Raw genomic sequence first — 23,943 nt, 5'->3', positions numbered from 1 at the left:
GGTATGACGTCATCAAATGGCCACTTGAATTTAAAAATTAGTAATTTTTATGTTTTTGTGTGGGTTATCACATTCAACAGAGCCCATCTCCGTTATTTGAGCCCGATTTGCGCACAAATTTTAGGATGTGCTTGCTCAATTAATTATCTTTCTCAGGAGTTGTCAACATTGTCGTTTTGATGACGGCATCATGCGTAAAAACTTGAATAATCTAGGTCGTGTATTTTCAGCTACACCATACATTTGAATATCTTACAGCTCTTCAGAATTAAAGGTGACCTTGAAGATTATAATTTATTATAAAAGCTGATGAAACGTAGATATGAATTCATATAAAAATTAGGCCTATTGGATGTTGTGACATTATGAAATGGTCACTTTAAGTTAAAAGGTAGTTTTTTTCTCTCTTTCGTCAAATTTATACAAATTTCAAAGAGCGCGCATTGCGATTCTACGTGTCAAATTCTCTTCCAATCCTTATATTTATTTGCTCAATTCATTATCTTTCGAAATTGCCATCTTCGAGTTTATTATGATAATTCCATCATACCAAAAAATTCAATTATTTGCATAGCATAAAAAAATGTTTTATTCATTTCAGCAACACTTTGTTAAAGTGTTTCACTCAAAAAACAGTGCCGAAGAAATTGAGATGGTAAGAATAATACATTTAGAATCATAACACTTAAAATTTAAAATAAATTTTCACCTTGAAAAGAATTATTAAATAAATTTATCTGATTCAAAATATAATAAACTGAAAAATGATTACTTTTTTGTTGAACCAAATAATACATACACAATTGGTATAAATACCTTAGTGATATTTTTTGACATATGTCAACTTCTTCAAGCTACTGTTTAGAATGGTCTGTACAGTCTTAGCGATGCTGTGCCGCGCCACCAGTCCGAAAATTGTTTTATTTTTAATACTATGAATATTTTTTTGTTTTAGGCTGGAAAATCCACTATAGAGAATTGCCTGAATGTTGTACTAATTGCGTGGTCCATGGTAAGAGATCAGTGATTGAATTATGTTATTATTAAATAAAGTTAATTGCCAGTCCCTGAAAGAATATATAGTTATATATTCGTTGAGTTTGTGCACTCTTTGTGTTCATAATCAGTGTACCATGTCCCACATAACTGACTCAGCCTATATATTGTGCCAGTTCTGCGGTACATTTCATTTGAAACCTGAGCTGCACTGACGAGATCTAATAAGAATGAAACAGTACAGTCTGCTGATTGAATAGTTATACATTATACATTTATTGATAAATGCATATACAAAAATAATAGGATAAAAACATTGAAAGAGCTATATAAAGCTCTGTCTACACTATCAAACTTTATGTGACAACAAAATGTTATGTGTCCATATTTGGACATGATGATGTTGTATCACTACTATATTTAGGCACATCACTATCATATTTGGGCACATCACACTTTTTTTGTCAAACTAGTTTGATAGTGTAGACAGCTAAATAGGAGTTCCATGAATAGAAATGTGAAATAAACAAAAGGAAATATTTGTTAATATTATGGCTCAAACTCTTCAGTGTACCCTCACTATTTTTTTGTCAAACTAGTTTGATAGTGTAGACAGAGCTTAAGTATAATTTCAAAGCCAAACCTATTATTACAACATTTTATAATTGTTAAAGGTAATGGCTGGTACGGGAGATTTAGATGTCTTGCGGTTTGCACGACAACTTCACGGCAGATTCCTAGACATTACATACGGCAATCACATGGCAACGCACATGGCAATTGGTTTTCTGTTTCTTGGTGGAGGGCGGTTTACACTTAAGTCGTCGGGAACGGCTATTGGTGCTCTTCTTTGTAGTGTGTTTCCAAGATTTCCAGTTCACAGCAACGATAACCGGTAATGTTTACTTTTGTAAAATAAATATATATATATATATATATATATATATATAAACAAATCAGGCAAAGAACATTAATTCTAAACCGCCCGGTGATATACTGAAATTTAATTAATTAATTTGAAACGATATATATATTCGTGAGGTGGTTTCCCGATTCATCGTACGATCAAAACAGTACCGGGTATGATCAATTAGCATTCATGTTCTCAACTAATCATCCATTCACAGAAGTACTGATGAAGAAGTCAATCCGTTGCGACTGTAGAATGAACCAGAGACCTGACTATCTTCAACTTTAAATTTAATTAATCTTGTTTTTATTTTTTCTTTCTTTTTTTGATCATACAAATGAAATAAAAATTAGATTTAGATGATTTCAACATTTCAAAATGTTTTTTATGATTACATGTAAATTATTATGTAAATTTCAGATATCATTTACAAGCATTACGACACCTGTATGTGCTGGCAGCAGAGCCTAGGCTAATACTACCTAGAGATGTTGACAGTACTAAAGCCTCCTATGCACCTATAGAGTTGGTATACAAGGTAGACTGAATAAATATGTTCATGTTAGCAGAAATTCTTGGTTAAAATTCATTAAGCAGTCTCATGATAAAACAGCTAAACTCCCAAAAATTTGTTTATGTAGTCTATTTTGTGTGTGTGTTTGTTTTGTGAATAAATTGTCACCTGTATTTCAGGGCAATGAAAACATTGTTAATTGTTCTTAGCCATATGCCTATATAAAATAGTAAAATAAATAAAAACAAATACCTATGACACACCCAATATAAACTCAGTATTTATTTATTTTCAAACAAAGCTTAAATTAGGCAGAATGTACAATAAAATAAAATAATAAAAAGCATCAAAAAGTATCACAACTTTAACAAGTATCTCGATACTTAGTACATAAGCTATCTTTCTCACGTGAAAAATTAATGCCAAATTCGCAATTTATATTTATTTTAGGATACTGATTGGTACAATGGGAAATCATTGAAAGTGATGGCTCCGTGTTTGATACCTGAATTACGATATCTGCATCAGGTAAACCTAAAACATGTATATGTACTTTAACTTTTATTGGTTAGTAGTATACAGTATATACTTTTTGCCAATTGTAATTGTTTATGTTTAATATTACAGAATTTTGCCGGAAAACCATTTAAGGATGTATTGTCCCCCTGAAAAACTAATTTTTATGTCACATAATAGTTATCCACTTTGAACAAAAATTGAATCAAAAAAATTGTTATTTAAAAAAAAAATTGTCAAATTGGAAGACAATACATCTTTGATGTAACCAAATTGAAAGTCATAGATAAATTTCAGTTATTTGGTAAACTGAAAAATGCCTTTTTCATCGTTAGATCAAGATTCTAGGTCCACGATATTGGCCTGTTAGCATAGACGTAGAGAAGAGTCCAGGAATTTTGAAGTCAGTTTTGTCGTGCAATGGATGCTTATATGTGAAACAGAGAGCTGGTCATTTGTCGTATGAACAGGATCCAAAGGTATAGGAATCTCTTTTTTGTCATCCTTTTTATCTCTGTACATATTGGCTGCTGTTTTCATTTTAGCCACTGGGTATGGCACGCTCAAATCCATGGTGGACCACCAAGGCTAACTATTTATTGTCTTCATTTGTCTCAGTCCATGTATAGTTGCTGCCCAAAAAATGTGCCCACCCCACTCCAACTACCCCCACCCCCAACTATCTCCGGAAAAAAAAAAAAGTCCTCTAGACAATGGTGTCTGTGAGTAAAGGTATCCTCTGCTATTAATTAAAGCATTCTATATTCGCCGGCCGGAATGATAAAAACATCCTTTTTTAATGTATGCGATCGTTTTTCAATGTATGCGATCATTTTTTGCAGGGTTATTTAAGCTTATTAGCGAGGTCAATGACAGAGGACAGCAGCAGTTACCATAGCATTGACCTAGAGGTCATCAAATCTTTCACCTCTGACCCTAAAGTACTGGAGTTTGCATCACGATTTTGCAAGCATACTGGAAAAAACCAAGAAGTAAGTGATTGAAGACATTTTAGATGTGTTTTTGCATCTTTGTAGTGGAGCTGTATGTGGTTGCTTGCTTTCCAATCCCAAGGTCTGGGGTTCAATCCTGACTTAGTGCCAGGGTTGTAACTCATGACTCTTTCAACTCCACTCCCTAGGCCTCAATTGAGACTTAGTTTATAATAAGCACGATAAATTATTAAATAGTTTATCCATCCTGTAATTGGCGAGTTTGTGCTCGCTGTTGGATGCGTATGAAATAAAATAATAAATCAATATTTTGTGTAAAAGTCATATTTAATTCAAGACTGACTATTGGTACAGTAAAAGAATTTATCAAAGTTACACTGTTTTATGATATGATTTTATAATTTATATGAATATTTGTTATTCAGAATGATGAAATAGTGGCGGTATTTTCTACATTACTGTATGATTGCGTAACGAGGGAGAAACCTGATATTCTACACTGTTTTCTAGATATTTTTGAGGTATGTAGAGAATTTCAAATTGATTGTTGCTAATTTATTTAGTTGATAACAAACTGCTACTATACCTCAAAATATATACATACAGTAGAACCCTTCCGATAATGGAACACATCGAGGGGAACCCCATATTAAGAGGATGCAGAAAAGTGTCTCCTGAATATGAGTGTACCCTGAATATGAGTGTCCCCTGAATATGAGTGTACCCTGAAGAGAGGCGTTGGCCATTCCTTTTGTTTATTTCACATTTCTATTCAGGGGACACCTTTATTAAACCCCGTCTACACTATCTAACAAAAAAAGTGTGATGTGCCCAAATATGGTAGTGATATGCCAAATATGGTAGTATTATGCCAAATATGTTAGTGATATGACATTGTAATAATGTCCATATATGGGCACATCACATATATGTTGGGTCCTGAAGGTATCCCCTTAATATGAGTTCTAATATAGTTGTTTGTATATATATATATAGATTGTCAATCAGCCATTGTCCCTTGCAAATGGGACATACGCCCTCTCACAGCTGCGTTTAGTGTTAGCCTTCTACAAGCATACGTTTACCGGCTTGCTGTCAAAACATTCTGAGAATACACCTACTCCATTACTGCATCCACAGTTCTGCAGTATGGTAACGAGTAAAGTTGACTTAGTGCTTAATAGTTGGCTCAAAGGTAAAGTATATTCTAAAATAAATTATTCAATTAACAATTTTTGAAATTGTCAATCAAATTTTGTTGTTTTATCCCACTTGTGCTGATATTCAGTCGTCCATGGAAGAACATGTGTTCATCTGGGCGTCTGTCGTTAAATATAGTTAAACTTGACCAAAATATATCTTAAATCTTGATGCACTGGACTTTATTTGGTCAAATTAACTGAGTCGCCGGCTAAAGTGACTAAAAAATCCAATCTAAATGTGCGACTTATGTTAACACACATGAGTCAATCGTTAACGGTTAAATTTTACTGCAGTAGAACTAAACTGCATAAAAATATCCAAGTGCGAATGATGGTCAAATCTTCCGATGACATTGGCCAAAGTTACCATGGTGAAATTGACCATTTTTTAAGTCCAGCGCGAACAAGGCTTTAAATCAATAACATAAACATTTTTAGGAATTTTTTATTTACAGATGCTCCAGGGAAGCTAGTGCAATATCTATCTCAGGGAACATGGCCTTCTGCTCCTCACTATTTATCACATTTCTTGATTTATCATGGGCTTCCGCCAAGCAAGAACTTTCCAAAAGATTTTCTATCAGGTTGAGTGTTCAATTTTTAAAATTAATTACCATATTGTCGCAAGTAGCGTGTGCAACGCATTGTGGGAATAAATTGTAGAAATAAATTCTAGTTATCGGCTCAGCTCAGTAAATTTTATTTCTGGAGCATGTGCCCAGGATTGTTTCAATTAGATTTCATAGCGGTAGATTTTAGGCCTAACTAACTACAGTACAACATTAATTTTACCAATTAGTTGAAATTTACTTTGAATTCTATTTCTTTCTGGTTTATTTTTAGGAGGTAATTTCAAGTTACCAAAGATTGATTCAATTAGATTTCATAGCGGTAGGTTTTAGGCCTAACTAACTACAGTACAACATTAATTTTACCAATTAGTTGAAATTTACTTTGAATTCTATTTCTTTCTGGTTTATTTTTAGGAGGTAATTTCAAGTTACCAAAGATGTACGTGGCCTTAAAAGAACTCAAACTATCTGTTCCGACAATAATGTTAATTATGCAGACGTTCCAATGTTCTCGGTGACATGCATCAAACTGTGTACTCATCTTAAAGCTCTGTCTTCACTTTCAAACTAGTTGACAAAAAAAAGTGTGATGTACCAAATATACTGATACTATTTTATTGTCCATAGTAATATAAATAGAAATTCATTTAAAATTGGCATGAAATATACAAAAAAAAAGATGGTAGTGATATGATGTCATCATGTCCATATATTGGCACATCACATTTTTTTTCACATAAAGTTAAAGACTGCTACATACTAGGACGATAAATATCAACAATAAATAGATAAACATACAATTTTTCTTACATAAAACAAAAGAAAGTTTTCATTTAGAACTATAGTATAACCAGTTATACTGTAATTGGTCAGATGATTTGTCCTACATTTATACTGTCTTTGATAATAGTTATATTTTAAAAACCCAATCATTGAAACTACATGACCAATAAAATTGTTGTATCGTCGCGATATAGCTCGTATTAATCATGACGTCATTTGATTGGATGTGTGAAAATATTATTTTAATCAAAGACAGCATAAATGGTTATGTTGATATAAAGTTTGCGGTACACCACGTGTATTAGTTCTGAAAAGAACTGTTGAGTTTCTCGACGTTTCGATCAATATACTTTGATCGTCCTCTGGAGTGAGAATACAGAATTTCGCCATGCAAACCTTCAAACAATATTATACAAATAATGAATGTTTATGAGTGCAATGGTACAAATAATGGCACAAGGTGAATGATGAAAGGTTATATCAACGAGGCAAAGCCGAGTTGATATAACCTTTCATCATTCACCAAGTGCCATTATTTGTACCATTACACGAATACAAAACATTCATTATTTGTTTTATATAACATCTAGACGTTTTTTTTTCGTACACAAAAATGTTTCAAAAAGTACTATTTAACGATCGTTGAATAGTGCGTACTATTGCACGCCATGTGACCCACATTCGTCCAATCAAATGACAGGAATTTATATAGGTGTTATATAAAAATGGTTATCCTATAATAGTTCTAAATGTATAACAGTTTTTTAATGAACCTGACTGTGATGATTGCTGTATATAATACAAATGTTTTTTAAGCTTGACTACAATTCTAAAGATTGCGGGTTGTGGCACAAACAAACCTTGCTTTTTGCTAAAAATACCCCTTTCAAACCCAAACTAGCAGCGATTGTAAATACTAGCTTATAACAGATACATATTTTTTTCTCTATTGTTTACCGTTATAAAAATCATGGCTACTGTCTACACTTTTTTTACAAAGCAACTGTGAATAATTCCTCTGGTATCCTAGTCCCGCTTTTGCTGGATATATATTACATTTTTTTGTCCGGTTATGTGAAATTAAATCTGAAAAGTACAGAAATTGACGCAAAATACTGATTTTTCGGTTAAAACTTATTCTATTTTTGCTTCTAAAGAAATAATGTAATGCCTGTTATTTTTTTTATACGCTGATACATTTTTAAAAATAAATGTGCGATAGTGCATTTTGTTACAACTCATGTAACACATTTATATTATCTCGTTTGTAAACCATTGAAATATAAAGATTATTTTTTTGTAGCATACAATATATATATATGTAATACGATGTTATTATTTAAAAATGTGTATAAATTAATCATGTCAAAAAGATGACATGAATAAATGATTTTAGAGATCATAATATTACATAATCTTGTTTATGTGAATTACAAGATGTTACTATAGTGCAAATACAGTTGTTGGTATAGTGTTTTATGTTGTGTTTTTGGTCTGAAAATGAGGGATAAATATTTTTCAACATCATATACTCACAATAGACTTTAACCCGTGGTGGTTAAATTTGGTGGGCGGGGCGCGTGCAGGTGGTATACGACGCACGCAACGTGTGAGCTCCACCCACCCCACCACCGCGGATCAAATATGACCATGTTTTGCTCTTGTGGTTAAGCTAAATAAACGTGTTTTTTAGACGGTACCTGATCGATCTAATATTATGCTAATGTTATTTTCATCATGTCTGGTTGTTTGAGCAAGAGATGTTGTACTTTTATACGTTCTAATTTCGTCAATTCGAGATGGTTTCCTAGGCCCATTGTTGTGCAACACTCAACCCGAAGTGACGTTGTTGAAGTACCGGTAAGTCGCATTATATTGATATAACTAGGCTGCTCGGCTAGGTACTGTAGGAGCCCAGGCAGGCCTAGATTAACTGTAGGCTAAGGCCTAGCTTTAGTTAGCCCATACCACACAGATAATTTTATATTTATCTAGCTAGCCTAGTACCTAAAAAACCTAAATTCAATTACAATTGGCCTAGCCTAGGCCTACTAAATTTAAAATGGGCTATTTTATTGATTAATATTTTTATTATAGGGCCTACCTAGGCCTAGGCCTACATCATATTTGTCATTACTTTTTTTTAGAATTTAGGAGGTGTAGGTCTTGATAGAAGTCGTAACAAGTACAACCTGAAAGAAGTCCTTCCGTTCTCGGCATTCCTTACGGATTCATTCGGCAGAGAGCATAACTACTTGAGGATATCACTCACTGAAAAATGCAATCTACGGTGTAAGTATGCAACCTTGGTAGAAATCATTAAAAATTAAAAAAATGTAAAATAAGGGATAACGAAAGATTTTGATTTGAAATGATAAAGTTTGGGTGTGTCGAAAGCAAAGTTCGAAGACCCCGAAAGCAAAGATCGAAGACCTCGAAAGCGAAGACCCTACGAAATGGAAGTGTGCACAAAATCCGACCAAAATCATACAAAATCGTGATAACACCTTGAATTTACCATGGAGTAAAGAATAAGAATTTACAGATTCTAAAAAAATATTTCGATTTAATCGTTATCAAAAAACTCATTTATAATAATATAACAATATAATATTGTCTGTGCTTTGCCATATTTAATATTGTACCAGCGTAAACAACTACTTACATATGGTCTTTAAATACCAGTATGATCTGGCAAAAGTTCTACATTCAAAATGTCACACTTGAAATCTGAGTGCTAAAAATGATTAGAATGAGCATGTGGTATACATATTTTTTATCTGTTTGTTATCTATGGACCCTATGGATGTGAATTTCATTTCAATATTTATTTGGTCTATTTAAGTATATAAATAACAACAAAAAAAACTGAAATTAGGGAGACCAGGGTCAACCTAAGTGAACTTAATCACTGTAGCTGAGCCGGTTGACCTAACCCCAAATTTTGAAATATAATTACCTTATTTTAAGTAACATACCGTAAACATATATATTATTTAATTCAACATATTTTATGAAGGTGGTTCATCCAACTGAAACTGATCATTACAGACAATTTATATACAGAATATAAATTATTATTATTTTTCAAGGAAATATTTGTTTGTTATCTATGGACCCTATGGATGTGAATTTCATTTCAATATTTATTTGGTCTATTTAAGTATATAAATAACAACAAAAAAAACTGAAATTAGGGAGACCAGGGTCAACCTAAGTGAACTTAATCACTGTAGCTGAGCCGGTTGACCTAACCCCAAATTTTGAAATATAATTACCTTATTTTAAGTAACATACCGTAAACATATATATTATTTAATTCAACATATTTTATGAAGGTGGTTCATTCAACTGAAACTGATCATTACAGACAATTTATATACAGAATATAAATTATTATTATTTTTCAAGGAAATATTTGAATTTTTGTTGGATATGCCATTTTAATGTCACATAAATAGTTATTTGACCAAAAATAAAAAAACTGTAATTTTTTAAATAAAAATTGGTCAATGGGTGTTTTTGGTTATATTTAATCATTTTTATCTTGTCCTTTATAATATAAGTGAAACTTTTATTTTTTTAACTGAAAAAATAGCCTATTCAAAGTCTGGTTTTATTAATCTTCATGTTTTGTAAGGGACAATGTTCATGCATCTTTAAACACTATTTTTGTTCTTTAAACCAGGTCAGTATTGTATGCCAGCTGAAGGGGTCCCATTGTCACCAAAAAGTCACCTGTTATCAACGGATGAAATAACAGAAATATCACGACTCTTTGTAGGCCAAGGTGTCAATAAAATACGTCTGACAGGCGGTGAACCGTTGGTTAGGCCTGATATTCTTAAAATAGTTGGTGAGTATTGCAATTGAAACTACTGTTTGCATGCGGTATAATGTTGTGTAACTTTCACACATTTTGAACCCTCACACATCCCACAAATTGCCACTCATAATCACTGCATTGAATCGTCATAGCGAGTGGCTGAGTGGGTAAGACAGTGTAACCGTAATTACGTAGCCATAACATCGAAAAGGGTTAGATTCAAGTTAGAGACTTCCTAGGTTCTGGTGGTAGAATGAGTTCTCGTATAAGGACTATAAACCGTAGGTCCAGTGTACACAACTTGCTCGTGTGCACTTTAAAGAACCTAGTACATCTTTTGAGACAAGTAAGGCGTTACCATGGTGTACTAGTACATCACTTCAACTGATCATAACTGGGCCCTCTGGGAGGCCAGTCTTTGACTGAAGAGGTCACCCAGTATAAATAAATTAACAAACAATAGTGTTCATGCAAGGCAGAAACATTTGCAGGGCAAGCATTGAATGTGTAAATACTTTATCTGTCACTATCATAACAATAAACAATAAAACTTTATTAACAAATTTGACAAAAAAAAGACCAAAATAAATCCCCTTTCGCTACTTAAGTTTTGGCCTTTGAAGTAAAATGCATTATTTAAAACACAATTGATTGTAAAGTTAAATTAAATAAGTTAGAATATAATAGTATAGTGTTATTCAGTGGAGCAGTTTAGACCAAAATAAGTATCAATTGGTTATATTTATGTTGTAATATTTTTGTTTTTCATTAGATAATTTAGCTAAACTGGATGGCATTGAAAACATTGCAATGACAACGAATGGTATTGCGTTAGCACGTAAGCTTCCAGCTTTGAAGGAGGCGGGGCTGTCCCAACTCAACATAAGTCTTGACACGTTAAATCCAGCCAAGTTTGAGTTTATCACAAGAAGAAAAGGTGAGTGGGTGAATAAGTGCTATCTAAAGCATGGTTCCCACTAGAGACGCAACACAATGACGTATAGCAACGTAAGGGATTTGACCAATCACTACGTCCTTGAGTCTTAGTGGGAACCAAGCTTTAAGGGCATTTCACACCTGTTCTGGTCGGGCACAGGAAATCCAGTCGAACAATGTTTCGTTTCACACGGCTACACACATATCGATTGGCCTATGGCTGCCATAGTGAATCAAACATTGATGTTCGATTTGCTGAACCGGAACAGGTGTGAAAAACCCTTTGTCTGGTTTTCCTGAAAATCTGGTATTCAGAATGTTTGTGTAATGGTAAAAAGAAATTTGTGACTTTTTGGGTCAGTTTTTAGAGTGTCAACTGTAATTTTTTCTTTTTTGCTTTCTTTCACCAAGGTTGGAGTCACGTTATGGGCGCCATTGACAAAGCTATTGAACTTAATTATACACCTCTAAAAATCAACTGCGTGGTAATGAGAGGCCTGAATGAAGATGAGGTCGAAGACTTTGTACAACTGACGCAAACTAGACCAATAGATGTTCGATTTATAGAGTATATGCCTTTTGACGGCAATAAATGGAACAATAAGAAACTCGTGCCAATGAAGGAGATGTTAAACAAAATTGAAATCAGATGGCCTACCCTGGAGCGTATCGGAGATCTACCAAATGATACATCAAAAGTATGTATGTTGTAGTTACGAAAGCTATCACAACCAAATATACCACAATCACAATATGGATTTGATTGGTATGAAAGAAATTTAAAATTGATGATAAAAGCGGCTATAAGTTTTTATAGCAAGAAATCATGGTTACATGCTGGTTGGTTTATACATAGCCAAATTCTTAATTTATGTAGCTTTTCCATATTAATGTTTTGCTTTGTACAGTAAATATAAATTATAAATTATAAAACGAAAGGCTAGTACTGTACTTGGATCTTAGTTATTATTGACACTTATTTTTGGTGGGTTTTCCCAAACAGTTTACAGTGCAGTATATTTAGTAATATCCTTAATAATCTGTTTTGATATAATAGATCTTATATAATATTATTATTATTAAATTTATTTCTAGGCATACAAAGTCCCTGGTTTTAAAGGTACAATAGGATTTATAGCCTCAATGAGCCAGCCGTTTTGTGGTACATGCAATAGATTGAGATTGACTGCAGATGGCAATTTAAAGGTAATGTATATTTTACAATATTAATAATGCGTTTGTATATTTTGAAATTTATTTTTAGATTTGATATTTTTTTATTGGAAAATTGAATATCATCTTTATTTTAGGTCTGTCTGTTTGGAAATTCAGAGGTGTCTTTAAGAGATATTTTACGATCAGGTGCAACGGAGGAGGAACTTCTAACGGTTATAGGTGCTGCCGTTGGCCGTAAAAAGAAACAACACGCAGGTTGGCTCTCATTTAGATGAATACCGCTATGAAATATTTCATTAATTACACTATCAAACTTTATGCGACAAAAAAATGTGATGTACCTATATATGGACATGGTGATGACATATCAGTACCATATTTGGGCATATCACACACCTTTTTTTTCAAACTAGTTTGATAGTGTGGACAGAGCTTTAGATTATTACTTTGCATGTACTTTGAGCTTGGTTCCCACTAGGAAGTGTAGAAGTGCAAACGAATTGACCAATGACAAGCAACAGTTTGAATAACCTATTGCTTGTGATTGGTCAAATTACTTGAGTTGCACGTAAAAGTTACCAAATTTAAATAATTTTATTTGCAGGAATGTTGAAGTTGGCAAAGATGAAGAACAGGCCAATGATTCTTATTGGTGGGTGAATGGATCATAATTTTATTGTGTATGTAACGTAATATAGTCTTATTTCAAAAAACAAATATATAAAACCATATATGAAAATATCATATCTCATAGCCTCTAAATGAAAATTCATTTGATTAACAAAGCCATATACAAGAATTGGAAAACTGTTAGTTGAGCGAGCTCAATATAAAAAGGGTAATTCTTTCTCTGTGTTTTGTTTAAAAACTTGGTTAAAACTTTTTTTGCACATTTTCAGATTACATTTTTTTTAACGTTAACATTTATCTTACATCAAACATAAAAACTACCCCAACAAAAGTTATTTTAATCTAGAATCTTCTTTTTTTTTTCAGGCAAATATTATATAGAAGTCGTAACCATGTATTATACAGAAAATATTTTACTGATGAAGAGAAAATTATCTTTTTTGAAGTATTGTGAAAATGTACCATCTGTGAAAAAAAATAATTATATGATGATGAAAGTTGGTGCTAGACTGTTTGATAGATTTTCGCACAAAGTCGGAGGGATGTTTAGTTATGCTACGTATTCAATAATTAATGGAGATTGTGCTCGCGCATTTAGCACAGGACAAGATGGCGACGCAGATGTCAGTCTGACGCATGTCGACCAGCACGGAAAAGCAAAAATGGTAGATATATCGGGAAAGAATATAACCGAACGTGTTGCGACAGCTAGTGGTCGAGTATGGTTAGGGGGAAAAGCGTTTGATCTTCTCAAAGAGAACAAATTATCAAAAGGGGATGTATTAACCGTTAGTGAGGTTGCGGGTATTTTAGCAGCTAAAAATACAAGTAACTTAATACCATTATGCCATAATATTCCTCTCTCAAAAATATCTGTGACACTTAAACTGGACGAAGATACCAAGAGCGTCATGGTTGAGGCAACGGCTAAAACCACCGGGCTAACAGGAGTAGAGATGGAAGCGCTTGTGGCCGTTTCTGTCGCAAGCCTTACAGTGTATGATATGTGCAAGGCTGTGACGCATGACATCACAATCGCCGATATTAAATTAACGCATAAAAGTGGTGGGAAAAGTGATTTTAACCAATAAATGACAAACTCATTTTTAAAATTAAGAGCAATTTCCGTGCAGCTCTGTGAGACGTCTTCCAATTTTATGAACTTGATTAACTTGATTTAATATGAAAAATATATCGATTTTTTATGACATGACTGAAGATGTATTAATTTATATATGCTGCTATTGTGTAATTTAACAATTATATGGTTTATTGAATTTGTTAAGACACTAATATTGATAGAATTAAATATAGAATTTTATTATTTATATTTTGTTCTGAATTCTTGACATTGTTAACAAAGGCTGGAGACAAAGCTATAGCCAGAGAACTGACTTTTGTTAGAAGTTTGTAGTTTTCAAAAAGTCTGTTATTCGGAGAGTTAGTTTTTTCTAATTGTCAAGAAACAACAATTCACCTAAATAAGAATCCACAAACTGCGAACAATTTATAGCAAAGCATCAATTTTTATTCACTAGTTTTTCTACATACAATCAATACTATTGTCATTTTTACAATTATTTGAAAATATTGTTTGGGAAGAATTCAGCAATGTTATAAATCCCCCAAAACACAATGGAAGATTTAAAAATGATCGAACCAACACCTTAAATGTGTAAATACGGTACACCATAATTTTTCTTTTGGTCATTTTTATGGCAATTAACAATCACAGTATTATTAATTCAATTTTTTCTAATTATACTCAAACTACTGACAGTCATGTTAATATACAAATACAGTACAACTATATGTTAAATTTCAATACATTGATGAATATACAATTCTGCAGTTTCTATAGAAATGAATAAGTCCTAAATATATATCTGGGGTTTTTTTTGTAGTGTGAACAGGCCCTAAACATATCAAAGCATGTGCGCAATAACAAGGGCAGAATATAGTGACATTTTTGCAGTTTCCCACCGGTCAGAGTATAACATTGAAGAATTGCTAAAGCTATTAACACTAATTGTTTATATTATTAAATAAGCCCTTTTCTTATTTATAAATTCAATGTAATGTTCTTCTAAAGTGTTTACACTTGTCAGTTGTTCTATAAAAATTGAAATTAGCGAAGGAATAATATAAAAACATATTAATTAATTACGGTTGATTGAATCCGAATCAATAAGGTAATATGTATCAAATGTCTGATTCAAAGGAAGGCATCGCACCACTCTTTGAGGCAATTGTAACAGTCAGTCTGTTGCTTGCTATTGGCACCCGTGGTCGTGTTCAGCCAATCTGTGAACAACTCCTTGTTTTTTTGCAAAATCAAGAACTGGCCTAGTACAACATATGCCTGCAAAAGAAAGGAAGCAAAACAACTGAAATTATGCTTATTTATAAAGTTGTGTGAACTTTGAATAGTTATTAGCGGTACGACATTTATCTGTTTGTAGAGGGAGCCTGTTGGGCAGCAGTGGCATAACACAGAGGCCACTTGTTTAGGAACTCTAACTAAGTGGCAGGCCCTTCAACACTGTAGGCCTTAGCCATCCTTAGTCTTTTTCAACATATTTGAATGCCTTTTTATCTCCCTGGGTTTTAGCCAGTGAGGACTCACAGCCGTTACACAATAACAAACTGTTAAATTTTCTTGAATTTAATTTGAAAATAATTTAACTAAAACCAGGGGAAACTGATGTTCCTCTTCCATGTTCTGAGAGCTTATTTGGTGAACTCTGTATACCTTATTAAAGCCTGCATCTTCCAACCTTGTTCCCAACGCATTGCCAATTCCAGCTAAATCTGTCACAGGTTTCTCTCCCATGGGTTCACCAGTAAAATCTCGGTGTTTCTTTGATGTTGTGGTTGACATTATGATTATGTTATTACTACAAATTCTAGACAAAATATATAAATCATTGCACCTACTTATTTGAAATTTCTGATTGGAATTTAGAGTAAATGGAACAATACTTTAAAAAGGAATACTATTGATTTGCACTCACAAAACATACAAATATAACTAGGCCTAGGCCTAATTATAAATATAATTGTTATTAAATAATTAATGTATTTAATATATAGGCCTAGGCCTATATGGATAATTATATTTATTATGGATAATTATTTAATAAATTAAAATAGAAACATGTTGCATATTTTAGACTGGCTGTGTGTGTACAGAATCAACAAATTGGACAAACGTAGATGGAAGTGAAAAGGACCTAGTAGGCGGCTACTAGGCCTGTGTTATGCGCGATTTGAACGATTTGCGCAATTTGAAATTGCGCAAAAAAAATCCTTGCGCAATTTGAATTGAAACATGTGTTTCAAATTGCGCAAGCAACGTATTAAATTGCGCAAGTAATCTGCAAATTGCGCAAGGTTTTTCGACAGATTGTGAAATCATGTACACCCATATTTTTATAGTAATTTCTAAGAATGATTCAAATTTAAAGATAAATATCGCATTTCCTTATTTTAGTAGTGCAAATATTGTTATAAGTTAGCATACCGTCGAAGAACAGACGAAGGAAAACGAAGCGGTGGTGTTCCACCAGGCGGGCGCGGGGCGGGCGGCCGGCTATACTACTCTAGCCTAGCTAGAGGTCTGGACTACTGATACTGACTAGGTTACATGGCCTAGCTTAAACTAATATTAAAAACTTAAAAAGTGAGTATTAAACATTATCTTCATTGAAATGGTCTTATTTATATAATAAAATACTAAATTTTAAACTCCTCTGCCTAGGCCTAGCCTATAGCCATGTATGGGAAAATTTACAGTTCGTTTTCAAATTGCGCAAAGGTGTCATATTGCGCAAGAACTATCTTGCGCAATTTACAAATTGTGCAGCGCAATTTAAAATTGCGCAAAGATTTTCTTGCGCAATTTGAAATTGCGCAAGTTGATTGCGCAATTTTAAATTGCGCAAGGATTTTTTTGCGCAATTTTAAATTGCGCAAATCGTTCAAATCGCGCATAACACCTGCTTTTTATATTACACTGACTTGAAAAAGCCCAACCACTGGCAGTTTACACCGTACAGAGTAGCTAGAGGGAGGCCTAGCTAGTAGTAGGCCTAGCCTAGCTCTAGAGTTCCGGACCCTGCTGACTAGGCTAGGCCCCTCTATAGGCATTAGGCCTAGCTAGGCTAGGCCTGCCTAGCTAGGCCTAGACAAAAGCTTGAAAACATACGCATAACAAACGTATCATAACAACTTATATTGTATTATCAACAAAGTTAGTGGAACAAAAATAAATAGTAGACATAAAAAAATGAAGATTTTCATTGATAATAAATGATTTTAATAATGTATTTTTACCTTCCTTTTTCCGTATGTCGTACGTCGTTTTCAAAATTTATAATTTAGGGTTTTTCCCAATTCTCTTAAAATTGCCAGTTCATTGCATTAAACAATATCAGCTTTTTTTACATGAAATTATTTAAATATTCTTATCAAATTGTTTAAAATAACAAAATTGAAATAATGTATTTACTAATATTTGTAATAAATATTTTTTATCAGTTTATATTTTAAAATTGTATATATTACATGTTGGTGGGTTTTGTCTATTTCTGGCAATTTCTTAACAAGGCGCCCATTTTAAAACGACTCGCGAGACACGGCTAGGCACGTCACACAACAGAGGAGAGGAAGAACAACCCAAAGGAAACCACCGAAGAAAAAGAGTTATAAGCCCGGAGAGACTGAATGTGTAGAGAATGATAGGATTTACTCCTAAAGATATGTAACATTCTGTATATTTGCAAACGAAATTATAACAAATTTTCGCCTAAAAATGCCTCAAAAACAACGACGTACACGAGCTGAACTGAGAACGAGACAAAAGGTTGTCAAAGGCAAGTGAATGTTGAAATTATTTTTCATTTTGTAGCTAGGCCTAGGCCCTAGGCCTAGCCTACCTAGGCCTAATACTAGGCCCCTAGTAGCCTACCCCTCCTTGCATTGGCTAGGCCTAGTAGGCTAGTACAGTAGAATGTATCATTTTCTTTTTTATTGTTAATGTTATTTTATTCCATTTTTTCAATTGTTAGGCCTATATTGATATTTTGCTTAATTAAAGCCTGTTTTCCTGTTGATGAAGAAACTAGGCTAGCTAGGCCTAGGCCTATATCATCATATGCTCAGCGATCGCATAAAAATGTGTAAATATTAGCGATCTGGCTCGATCATCGTTATAAAACGCAACTCACAGTAATGTAATGTTATCTACAGTACAGGAAAACAGGCTATAAGATTAATTTAATCAATGTCTTTTTTTCTGTAGAGCCTACAAACCTACTTTCTTGTATTTGTTTAAGTTAGTATTGCCTACTGTAAAACAACTTTTAGTTGAGTTAAGTTTCTCTGTGAATAAATAAAGCTTATTATTATAATAATATTATAACATGATTGTTGGGGGACACCACACCAAATATTGTTTACTTTAAGTTAATTTATGTTTTCAAAGTCATTTATTAACTATTGTATTATTAATTTTCTTTTAGGTTCATCATCAAATGAAGAAATGGATTCTTGTTCTGCTCAAGAAATAGTAGCAAAATTGGCAAACAAATATTTACTGGTAAATGACTATTCAAAGCCTATGCAATGTTAAAGGAAACACACAATTTTGAATTATTTAATATAGCCTAGCCTATGAACTTTTTTTCCTCCTAGAAATCGAGCACAGATACAGAGAATGAAAAAGAAAATAGTAAAAAGAAACAAAAAGTAAGTTATTTTGTGTTTCTACATTAAATTAAAGCTACTAAATCTTGTTTCCCACTAAGGTGCAACACAAATTTGAATGAACACTGATTTAGGCCAAATAAAAAAATATACTTGTTAAGCGTCACACCCTCATAAATTTTCAGGGGCGGGGGGACGGTTTTTTTTTTTTTTTTTTTTACTTTTTATGGAGGTATATTTTTGCGCGGTGGACGTTTTGGCCCACTTTTTTTAGGACGAAACGTCAAACTTTTAAAATGCGAAACAGAACAAAATTGACTATGTATGAAATATTATTGCCTATGACAAAATTGAGTTTTGTATTGTTTATATCCAGACGTAATTAAAACATTGAATTTAAATGCCACCAAGCGAAATTGTAGGCCCTAGGCTAACTAATTCGTCCAAGCTGCTACCCCCGCCTCACTCACTCGACTCATCTATCCAGGAGAAATTCCCTATCGCGAGAAGCATGATTTGGTCTCAATAATACTAAATAGTAGTGGGCTGATTTATAGTTTGAAAACAGCTTACGGCATTTCTTAAGTGAATTTTTATTCAACGTATTCATTCTTCTTTGATGAATCCTTTGCCAATTTGTTATTCCACAGGTAAACCAGGCATGGAAACCCATCGCCCAACAGGACCTCGTGGTGTGCCGATCTCGAGCGCGAGATCATCGTAAAAAAAATTGGTAGAGTCCATTATGTATGGGGTGTTTCCTATTTACGAACCTATATAAAAACGCGCTTCGACCACTGTGTAGGCAAAATATTTATTTCGTTAATTCCCTAAATTGATAATCGCGTATTCTGTAATCACGTGACTGATGATGTAATCCTCAGCGACGTACTAAATGCACATGATTTAATGTGTTGGGGAAAAAGCCTGCTGTTTACCACATTACATGATTCACGGTGCTATTCGCGTTTCCTTGACGTAAATCGGCGGCGTGTAAATGAAACAATTGTTTTCACCAAATTGCCGTTGTCGACATAGAGCGATCGGCGGCTAGCGTTGGCTAAGATAAAAAAGTACGTATTTTTCAAAAAATTACACTAGCCTAACAAACATTTGCTAGTTTTGAAATTTTTAACTAGCAATTATGAAGAATCTACTAGCAAAATGCTAGTTTGCTAGCGTAAATTTCGAGCCCTACTCTGGAGCTGGGCCGGGCCGCTGAACTTTCCGTTGTATATCGGTAAAAAAAAAAAAAAAAAAAAAAGAGAGGCGGCTGGATAATCAGGAGCGGGCGCTGACGCTTAACAAGTATGTTTTTTTATTTGGCCTTATTAATGTTTTTTTTTTTCTACAGGTTTTTGATCCTTATGATGCTGACTTGGAATACAGTACAACAGATATGGAAAGTCAGAACTCGGCATGTGAAATGGAAACAAATTCAAAGAAGAATTCCAAAAGAGGACCAAAAAAACAACCAGGTAAAACAAACAAAAATCATTAACTTTTTCTTTTGGTTGTTGTTTAGAATATGTTCAAATAACCATTTTTTTGTTAATTAAAATTTTATTTTAATATTAAAATAAAAAGTATGAGTAATTTTTCTTTCTAATAAGTGGTATTTTCGTCTTTGTCGTCGGAGAAAGCCAAATAGAGAAGCGAAATCAATAATGTTTATTCCTGATGTCAATCAAATACTTGGCTATTTTTCATTGTAATTATTTAAACTTGTTAAGAAGTACTCCAATGTGCAATACATTGATTGTTTAGTTTTCAACCGTTAATTTTAGGATGCAATTTTAGTGGTTACCTGAATTTTTTTCATTACTGCTTCTAAAGCTCTGTTTACACTGCAAAAAAAAGTGTGATGCCAAATATGGTAGTGATATGCCCAAATATGGTAGTGATATGGCCAAATATGGTAGTGATATGCCCAAATATGGTAGTGATATGTTATCGTGTCCATCACATTTTTTGACACACAGTTTTATAGTGTAGATAGAGCTTAAGAAATTGAAGATGATTGACATGGTAGTTAATAGGATATTTGCTTGCAGCAAAAACAGACCCTTTTAACCAGTCTTTGTTGCTTTTTTAGCTCAAAGGAAAACGACCAAAGGAAAGCAGAATTCGCAACCGAAACAACCCACAAAAACATTACAATCCGGGTTTTGCAAAAAGCCAGGACAGATAACATATAAAAAAAGGATGGTGGGATGGCCTAAGAGCAGTAGCACAGATTGTAACACGCAATCTGATGCCAGTAACCCAAACCGAGATAAAACAAGAATTTATAAAAAGGAAAATGCTTCTTCCTCCGAAATAAATTCTATGGATTGCGAAGCATTAACTTTTTCTCCAGAGTCGCAAAATTCAGATGTCGGTGACGGAACTAAGGAACAGTGTTCAGAAAAGAAGTCTCGGAAAGAATCAATTCGCTGTTCCGATTATATTTCCATGGAGTGTGGAAGTTTATCCTTACAGTCGCCTCCTGATAGTGGCTTCTACGTAACTCCTCCCACAAAAAGCGGACATTTTTCCTTCCTGCCAAAGCTTCCGGCGTCAGACACTTCCACTCCAGCTTCGACCAGAAGCGGTAAAAATCCGTTTGATGATTCCTGCTTTGGATTTGAAAACATTGGATCTCCAGAACCTCTTTTGATCTCTCCAGTTGTTCCTTTGACATCGAATACTGCTTCGTCTTATGAGGGCTCAATAGACAAAGAATCTTTCCAGATGAGTTCTAGAGAGGTGTCGTCATCAATATCTGAGTCAAAGTCAAAGAGATCGAAGAATAAAAGGCCGCTGGAATTGGATGTCAGTCTATTATGTAGCTATAGCAGTGAGGATAATAAAAAGATGAAGAAGCCAAAAGTGAAACCTGTAAGTTGTTATATTGTTTTTTAAACTTTTAATATTTGTAGGCTCTGTCCCCCAACCCCATCCACTCTATTACAAAATGCTGGATTCCTGCCACTGTATGAGTACTATACTTATCTGATTTGTGTCTAAAAATGCTTTTAATTGGGTTCTTATAAGAAGGTGTAGGAGTAGTGTTATTTAATTGGATCTAATAATTAAAGATGTATTGTCCCCCAAAAACATGAAAAATGAAAATTAATAAAATCAGATTTTAAATACGGTAGGCCAGTTTGACGTTTTAATAAAGTTATTCACTTCTGTAAAAAAAAAAAAAAAATTAATAACAGAAACGTTTAATATTAACCAAAACCATTGTCTGACAGACATCGAATACTGCTTCGTCTTTTGAGTGCTCAATAGACAAAGAATCCTTCCAGATGAGTTCTAGAGAGGTGTCGTCATCAATATCTGAATCAAAGTTGTCAAAGAGATCGAAGAATAAAAGGCCGTTGGAATTGGATGTCAGTCAATTATGTAGCTATAGCAGTGAGGATAATAAAAAGATAAAGAAGCCTAAAGTGAAACCTGTAAGTTGTTATATTGTTTTTGAAATTTTAATATTTGTAGGCTCTGTCCCCCAACCCCATCCACTCTGTCCCCCAACCCCATCCACTCTGTCCCCCAACCCCATCCACTCTGTCCCCCAACCCCATCCACTCTGTCCCCCAACCCCATCCACTCTGTCCCCCAACCCCATCCACTCTGTCCCCCAACCCCATCCACTCTATTACAAAATGCTGGATTCCTGCCACTGTATGAGTACTATACTTATCTGATTTGTGTCTAAAAATGCTTTTAATTGGGTTCTTATAAGAAGGTGTAGGAGTAGTGTTATTTAATTGGATCTAATAATGTAAAGATGTATTGTCCCTCAAAAACATGAACAATTAAGGTTATTAAAATCAGATTTTAAATAGGCCATTTCGCAGTTTTAATAAAGTTTTTCACTTCTGTAAAAAAAAAAAAATCTTAATAACAGAAAATTTTGATATTAACCAAAAACCAATTGTCTGAAAATGTAAGTATTTTTTGCTTTACATTTTTTCAGGTAAATAATTTTTTTTTCGATCCAGTTTTTGGTCAAACTATTACCTGACATTAAAATGGCATATTCGACAAAAAAATTTGTTTAGGGGACAATATCATCTTTAATGTAATTATATTTATTAATTTTTCAGAAGAAAGACTTTACAAGATTAGAAGCCCTAATGAATGCCGAATTTGACGATGTTGAAATGCATGAACTAACAATAGAAAGTTAGTTAGAAGTAAACACATTTTGACATTTTTTTATAATTCTTGTTGTTTTGACTGAAAAAACCTATCAGAAGAAAATAATGTGCTAATGTGATCCCAGGCTGTAAAAAAACAACATCATAAATTAATTTGATATCAGGTATATTTGAATAAAAAATGGAAAGTAATTTATTAAAAAGAAAAAGGTTTCTTTTTGAGAAAAAAAATGATCAACCTCCATAATAAACAGCAGAACTGTTTTTAAAGGCAATTTTAGAACTGTTGCCATGTATTATAAAGCATTGTATATATGGTATGAAATGTCTCTTTTTGCTCGCTGGAAGTTTTTTAACCTATTTTTTGCTAAATATATTATTACCGAATCAACCCTATTATTTCAATACCTGCTCAATTTTTTTTTTTGTTGATTTGTTGTCATGCATATAATCATTTTACTGACACCAAACGTTACCAATTTATTTCCACATGTCTATTTTGTGTATTTCCACATGTTTTATTTCATAAATATATACTGTATACAAATTACCTTATATTTAAGTTATAACCCAACAAAATATTTTAAACGTTCCTGTTTTGTTATTATTGTAAATGGCTGTACTGCCGTAATTAAGTTGTATTTATATTTGTTAACTTTTTCATTTGTTTTAAAATATTTTCCTCCAGATTGTAATATAAAATTGAGAATTCAAAAAAGTAATTTTCGGTGTATTGTGTATCTTTGGTGCAGTGTAACCACTTTTTTTTTATTCACCTCCTCTATATAATTTTATTTGCACCCCATTCTTAAAATGGTGAAGTCCAAATTATCAAAAAACTTTAGCACACGGCAGGACGGGAAGTTAAGAGGCACTGAGGTGATGGAAATCAAAGTCGTCAGAAGTAGAAGGTAAATTTACAGTTAATACTCAATCACGGAAGGAAGTCTATTTGTAAATGATTTTAACATCCAGGAGGCTGTCTTCCAGGATGCAAACCTTACGTTGTTTAGCCCCTGCTGCCTAGAGAATGGTAAGTACTAACTAGGCCATCACCACCACTGACCGACTG

General features: G+C 33.4%; 4 protein-coding genes across 4 annotated transcripts in view; 3 read left to right on the top strand and 1 right to left on the bottom strand.

Annotated features, from left to right (window-relative positions):
* Positions 1 to 7,866, top strand: part of LOC140060082 (anaphase-promoting complex subunit 1-like) — a 30,276-nt gene extending 22,410 nt beyond the window's left edge. Inside the window, exons 37-47 of the mRNA XM_072106149.1 lie at positions 602 to 655; positions 956 to 1,012; positions 1,671 to 1,891; positions 2,327 to 2,444; positions 2,871 to 2,948; positions 3,272 to 3,415; positions 3,779 to 3,928; positions 4,315 to 4,410; positions 4,886 to 5,084; positions 5,547 to 5,675; positions 6,078 to 7,866. Of these exons, the coding sequence (XP_071962250.1) occupies positions 602 to 655; positions 956 to 1,012; positions 1,671 to 1,891; positions 2,327 to 2,444; positions 2,871 to 2,948; positions 3,272 to 3,415; positions 3,779 to 3,928; positions 4,315 to 4,410; positions 4,886 to 5,084; positions 5,547 to 5,675; positions 6,078 to 6,181 (1,350 nt within the window). The 3' untranslated portion in view covers positions 6,182 to 7,866. The remainder of the gene's footprint in view (positions 1 to 601; positions 656 to 955; positions 1,013 to 1,670; positions 1,892 to 2,326; positions 2,445 to 2,870; positions 2,949 to 3,271; positions 3,416 to 3,778; positions 3,929 to 4,314; positions 4,411 to 4,885; positions 5,085 to 5,546; positions 5,676 to 6,077) is intronic.
* A 199-nt stretch (positions 7,867 to 8,065) lies between these two features.
* On the top strand, positions 8,066 to 14,340 carry LOC140060291 (uncharacterized). The gene is made up of 9 exons (XM_072106438.1): positions 8,066 to 8,306; positions 8,594 to 8,738; positions 10,135 to 10,302; positions 11,045 to 11,209; positions 11,620 to 11,906; positions 12,304 to 12,414; positions 12,519 to 12,639; positions 12,989 to 13,036; positions 13,381 to 14,340. The coding sequence occupies exons 1-9, from the start codon at positions 8,184 to 8,186 to the stop codon at positions 14,103 to 14,105; spliced, it is 1,893 nt and encodes a 630-aa protein (XP_071962539.1). The 5' UTR covers positions 8,066 to 8,183; the 3' UTR covers positions 14,106 to 14,340.
* Positions 14,341 to 14,520: 180 nt separating this feature from the next.
* LOC140060292 (barrier-to-autointegration factor-like) lies at positions 14,521 to 17,421 on the bottom strand. Its single transcript, XM_072106439.1, has 3 exons — positions 17,350 to 17,421; positions 15,767 to 15,920; positions 14,521 to 15,376 (listed from the first exon to the last, which is right to left on the bottom strand). The coding sequence occupies exons 2-3, from the start codon at positions 15,893 to 15,895 to the stop codon at positions 15,230 to 15,232; spliced, it is 276 nt and encodes a 91-aa protein (XP_071962540.1). The 5' UTR covers positions 15,896 to 15,920; positions 17,350 to 17,421; the 3' UTR covers positions 14,521 to 15,229.
* Positions 17,422 to 17,635: 214 nt separating this feature from the next.
* On the top strand, positions 17,636 to 23,089 carry LOC140060388 (uncharacterized). The gene is made up of 7 exons (XM_072106574.1): positions 17,636 to 17,888; positions 18,537 to 18,613; positions 18,709 to 18,762; positions 20,075 to 20,198; positions 20,816 to 21,600; positions 21,963 to 22,166; positions 22,818 to 23,089. The coding sequence occupies exons 1-7, from the start codon at positions 17,828 to 17,830 to the stop codon at positions 22,899 to 22,901; spliced, it is 1,389 nt and encodes a 462-aa protein (XP_071962675.1). The 5' UTR covers positions 17,636 to 17,827; the 3' UTR covers positions 22,902 to 23,089.
* The last annotated feature ends 854 nt before the right edge of the window (positions 23,090 to 23,943 follow it).

Source organism: Antedon mediterranea, chromosome 10, assembly GCF_964355755.1.
Source record: "Antedon mediterranea chromosome 10, ecAntMedi1.1, whole genome shotgun sequence".
NCBI lineage: Eukaryota > Metazoa > Echinodermata > Crinoidea > Comatulida > Antedonidae > Antedon > Antedon mediterranea.
This window is presented reverse-complemented; position numbering and strand designations above follow the sequence as displayed.

Bases quoted from the DNA above. Each gene is read 5' to 3' on its own strand.
- LOC140060292 (XM_072106439.1), bottom strand. From the start codon at position 15,895: ATGTCAACCACAACATCAAAGAAACACCGAGATTTTACTGGTGAACCC. The intron at 15,377-15,766 runs GTATACAGAGTT...TTTCTTTTGCAG, and splicing joins AAGATGCAGGCTTTAATAAG to GCATATGTTGTACTAGGCCA.
- LOC140060291 (XM_072106438.1), top strand. From the start codon at position 8,184: ATGTCTGGTTGTTTGAGCAAGAGATGTTGTACTTTTATACGTTCTAAT. The intron at 8,307-8,593 runs GTAAGTCGCATT...ACTTTTTTTTAG, and splicing joins GTGACGTTGTTGAAGTACCG to AATTTAGGAGGTGTAGGTCT. The intron at 10,303-11,044 runs GTGAGTATTGCA...GTTTTTCATTAG, and splicing joins TGATATTCTTAAAATAGTTG to ATAATTTAGCTAAACTGGAT.
- LOC140060388 (XM_072106574.1), top strand. From the start codon at position 17,828: ATGCCTCAAAAACAACGACGTACACGAGCTGAACTGAGAACGAGACAA. The intron at 18,614-18,708 runs GTAAATGACTAT...TTTTCCTCCTAG, and splicing joins TGGCAAACAAATATTTACTG to AAATCGAGCACAGATACAGA. The intron at 20,199-20,815 runs GTAAAACAAACA...TTGCTTTTTTAG, and splicing joins AGGACCAAAAAAACAACCAG to CTCAAAGGAAAACGACCAAA.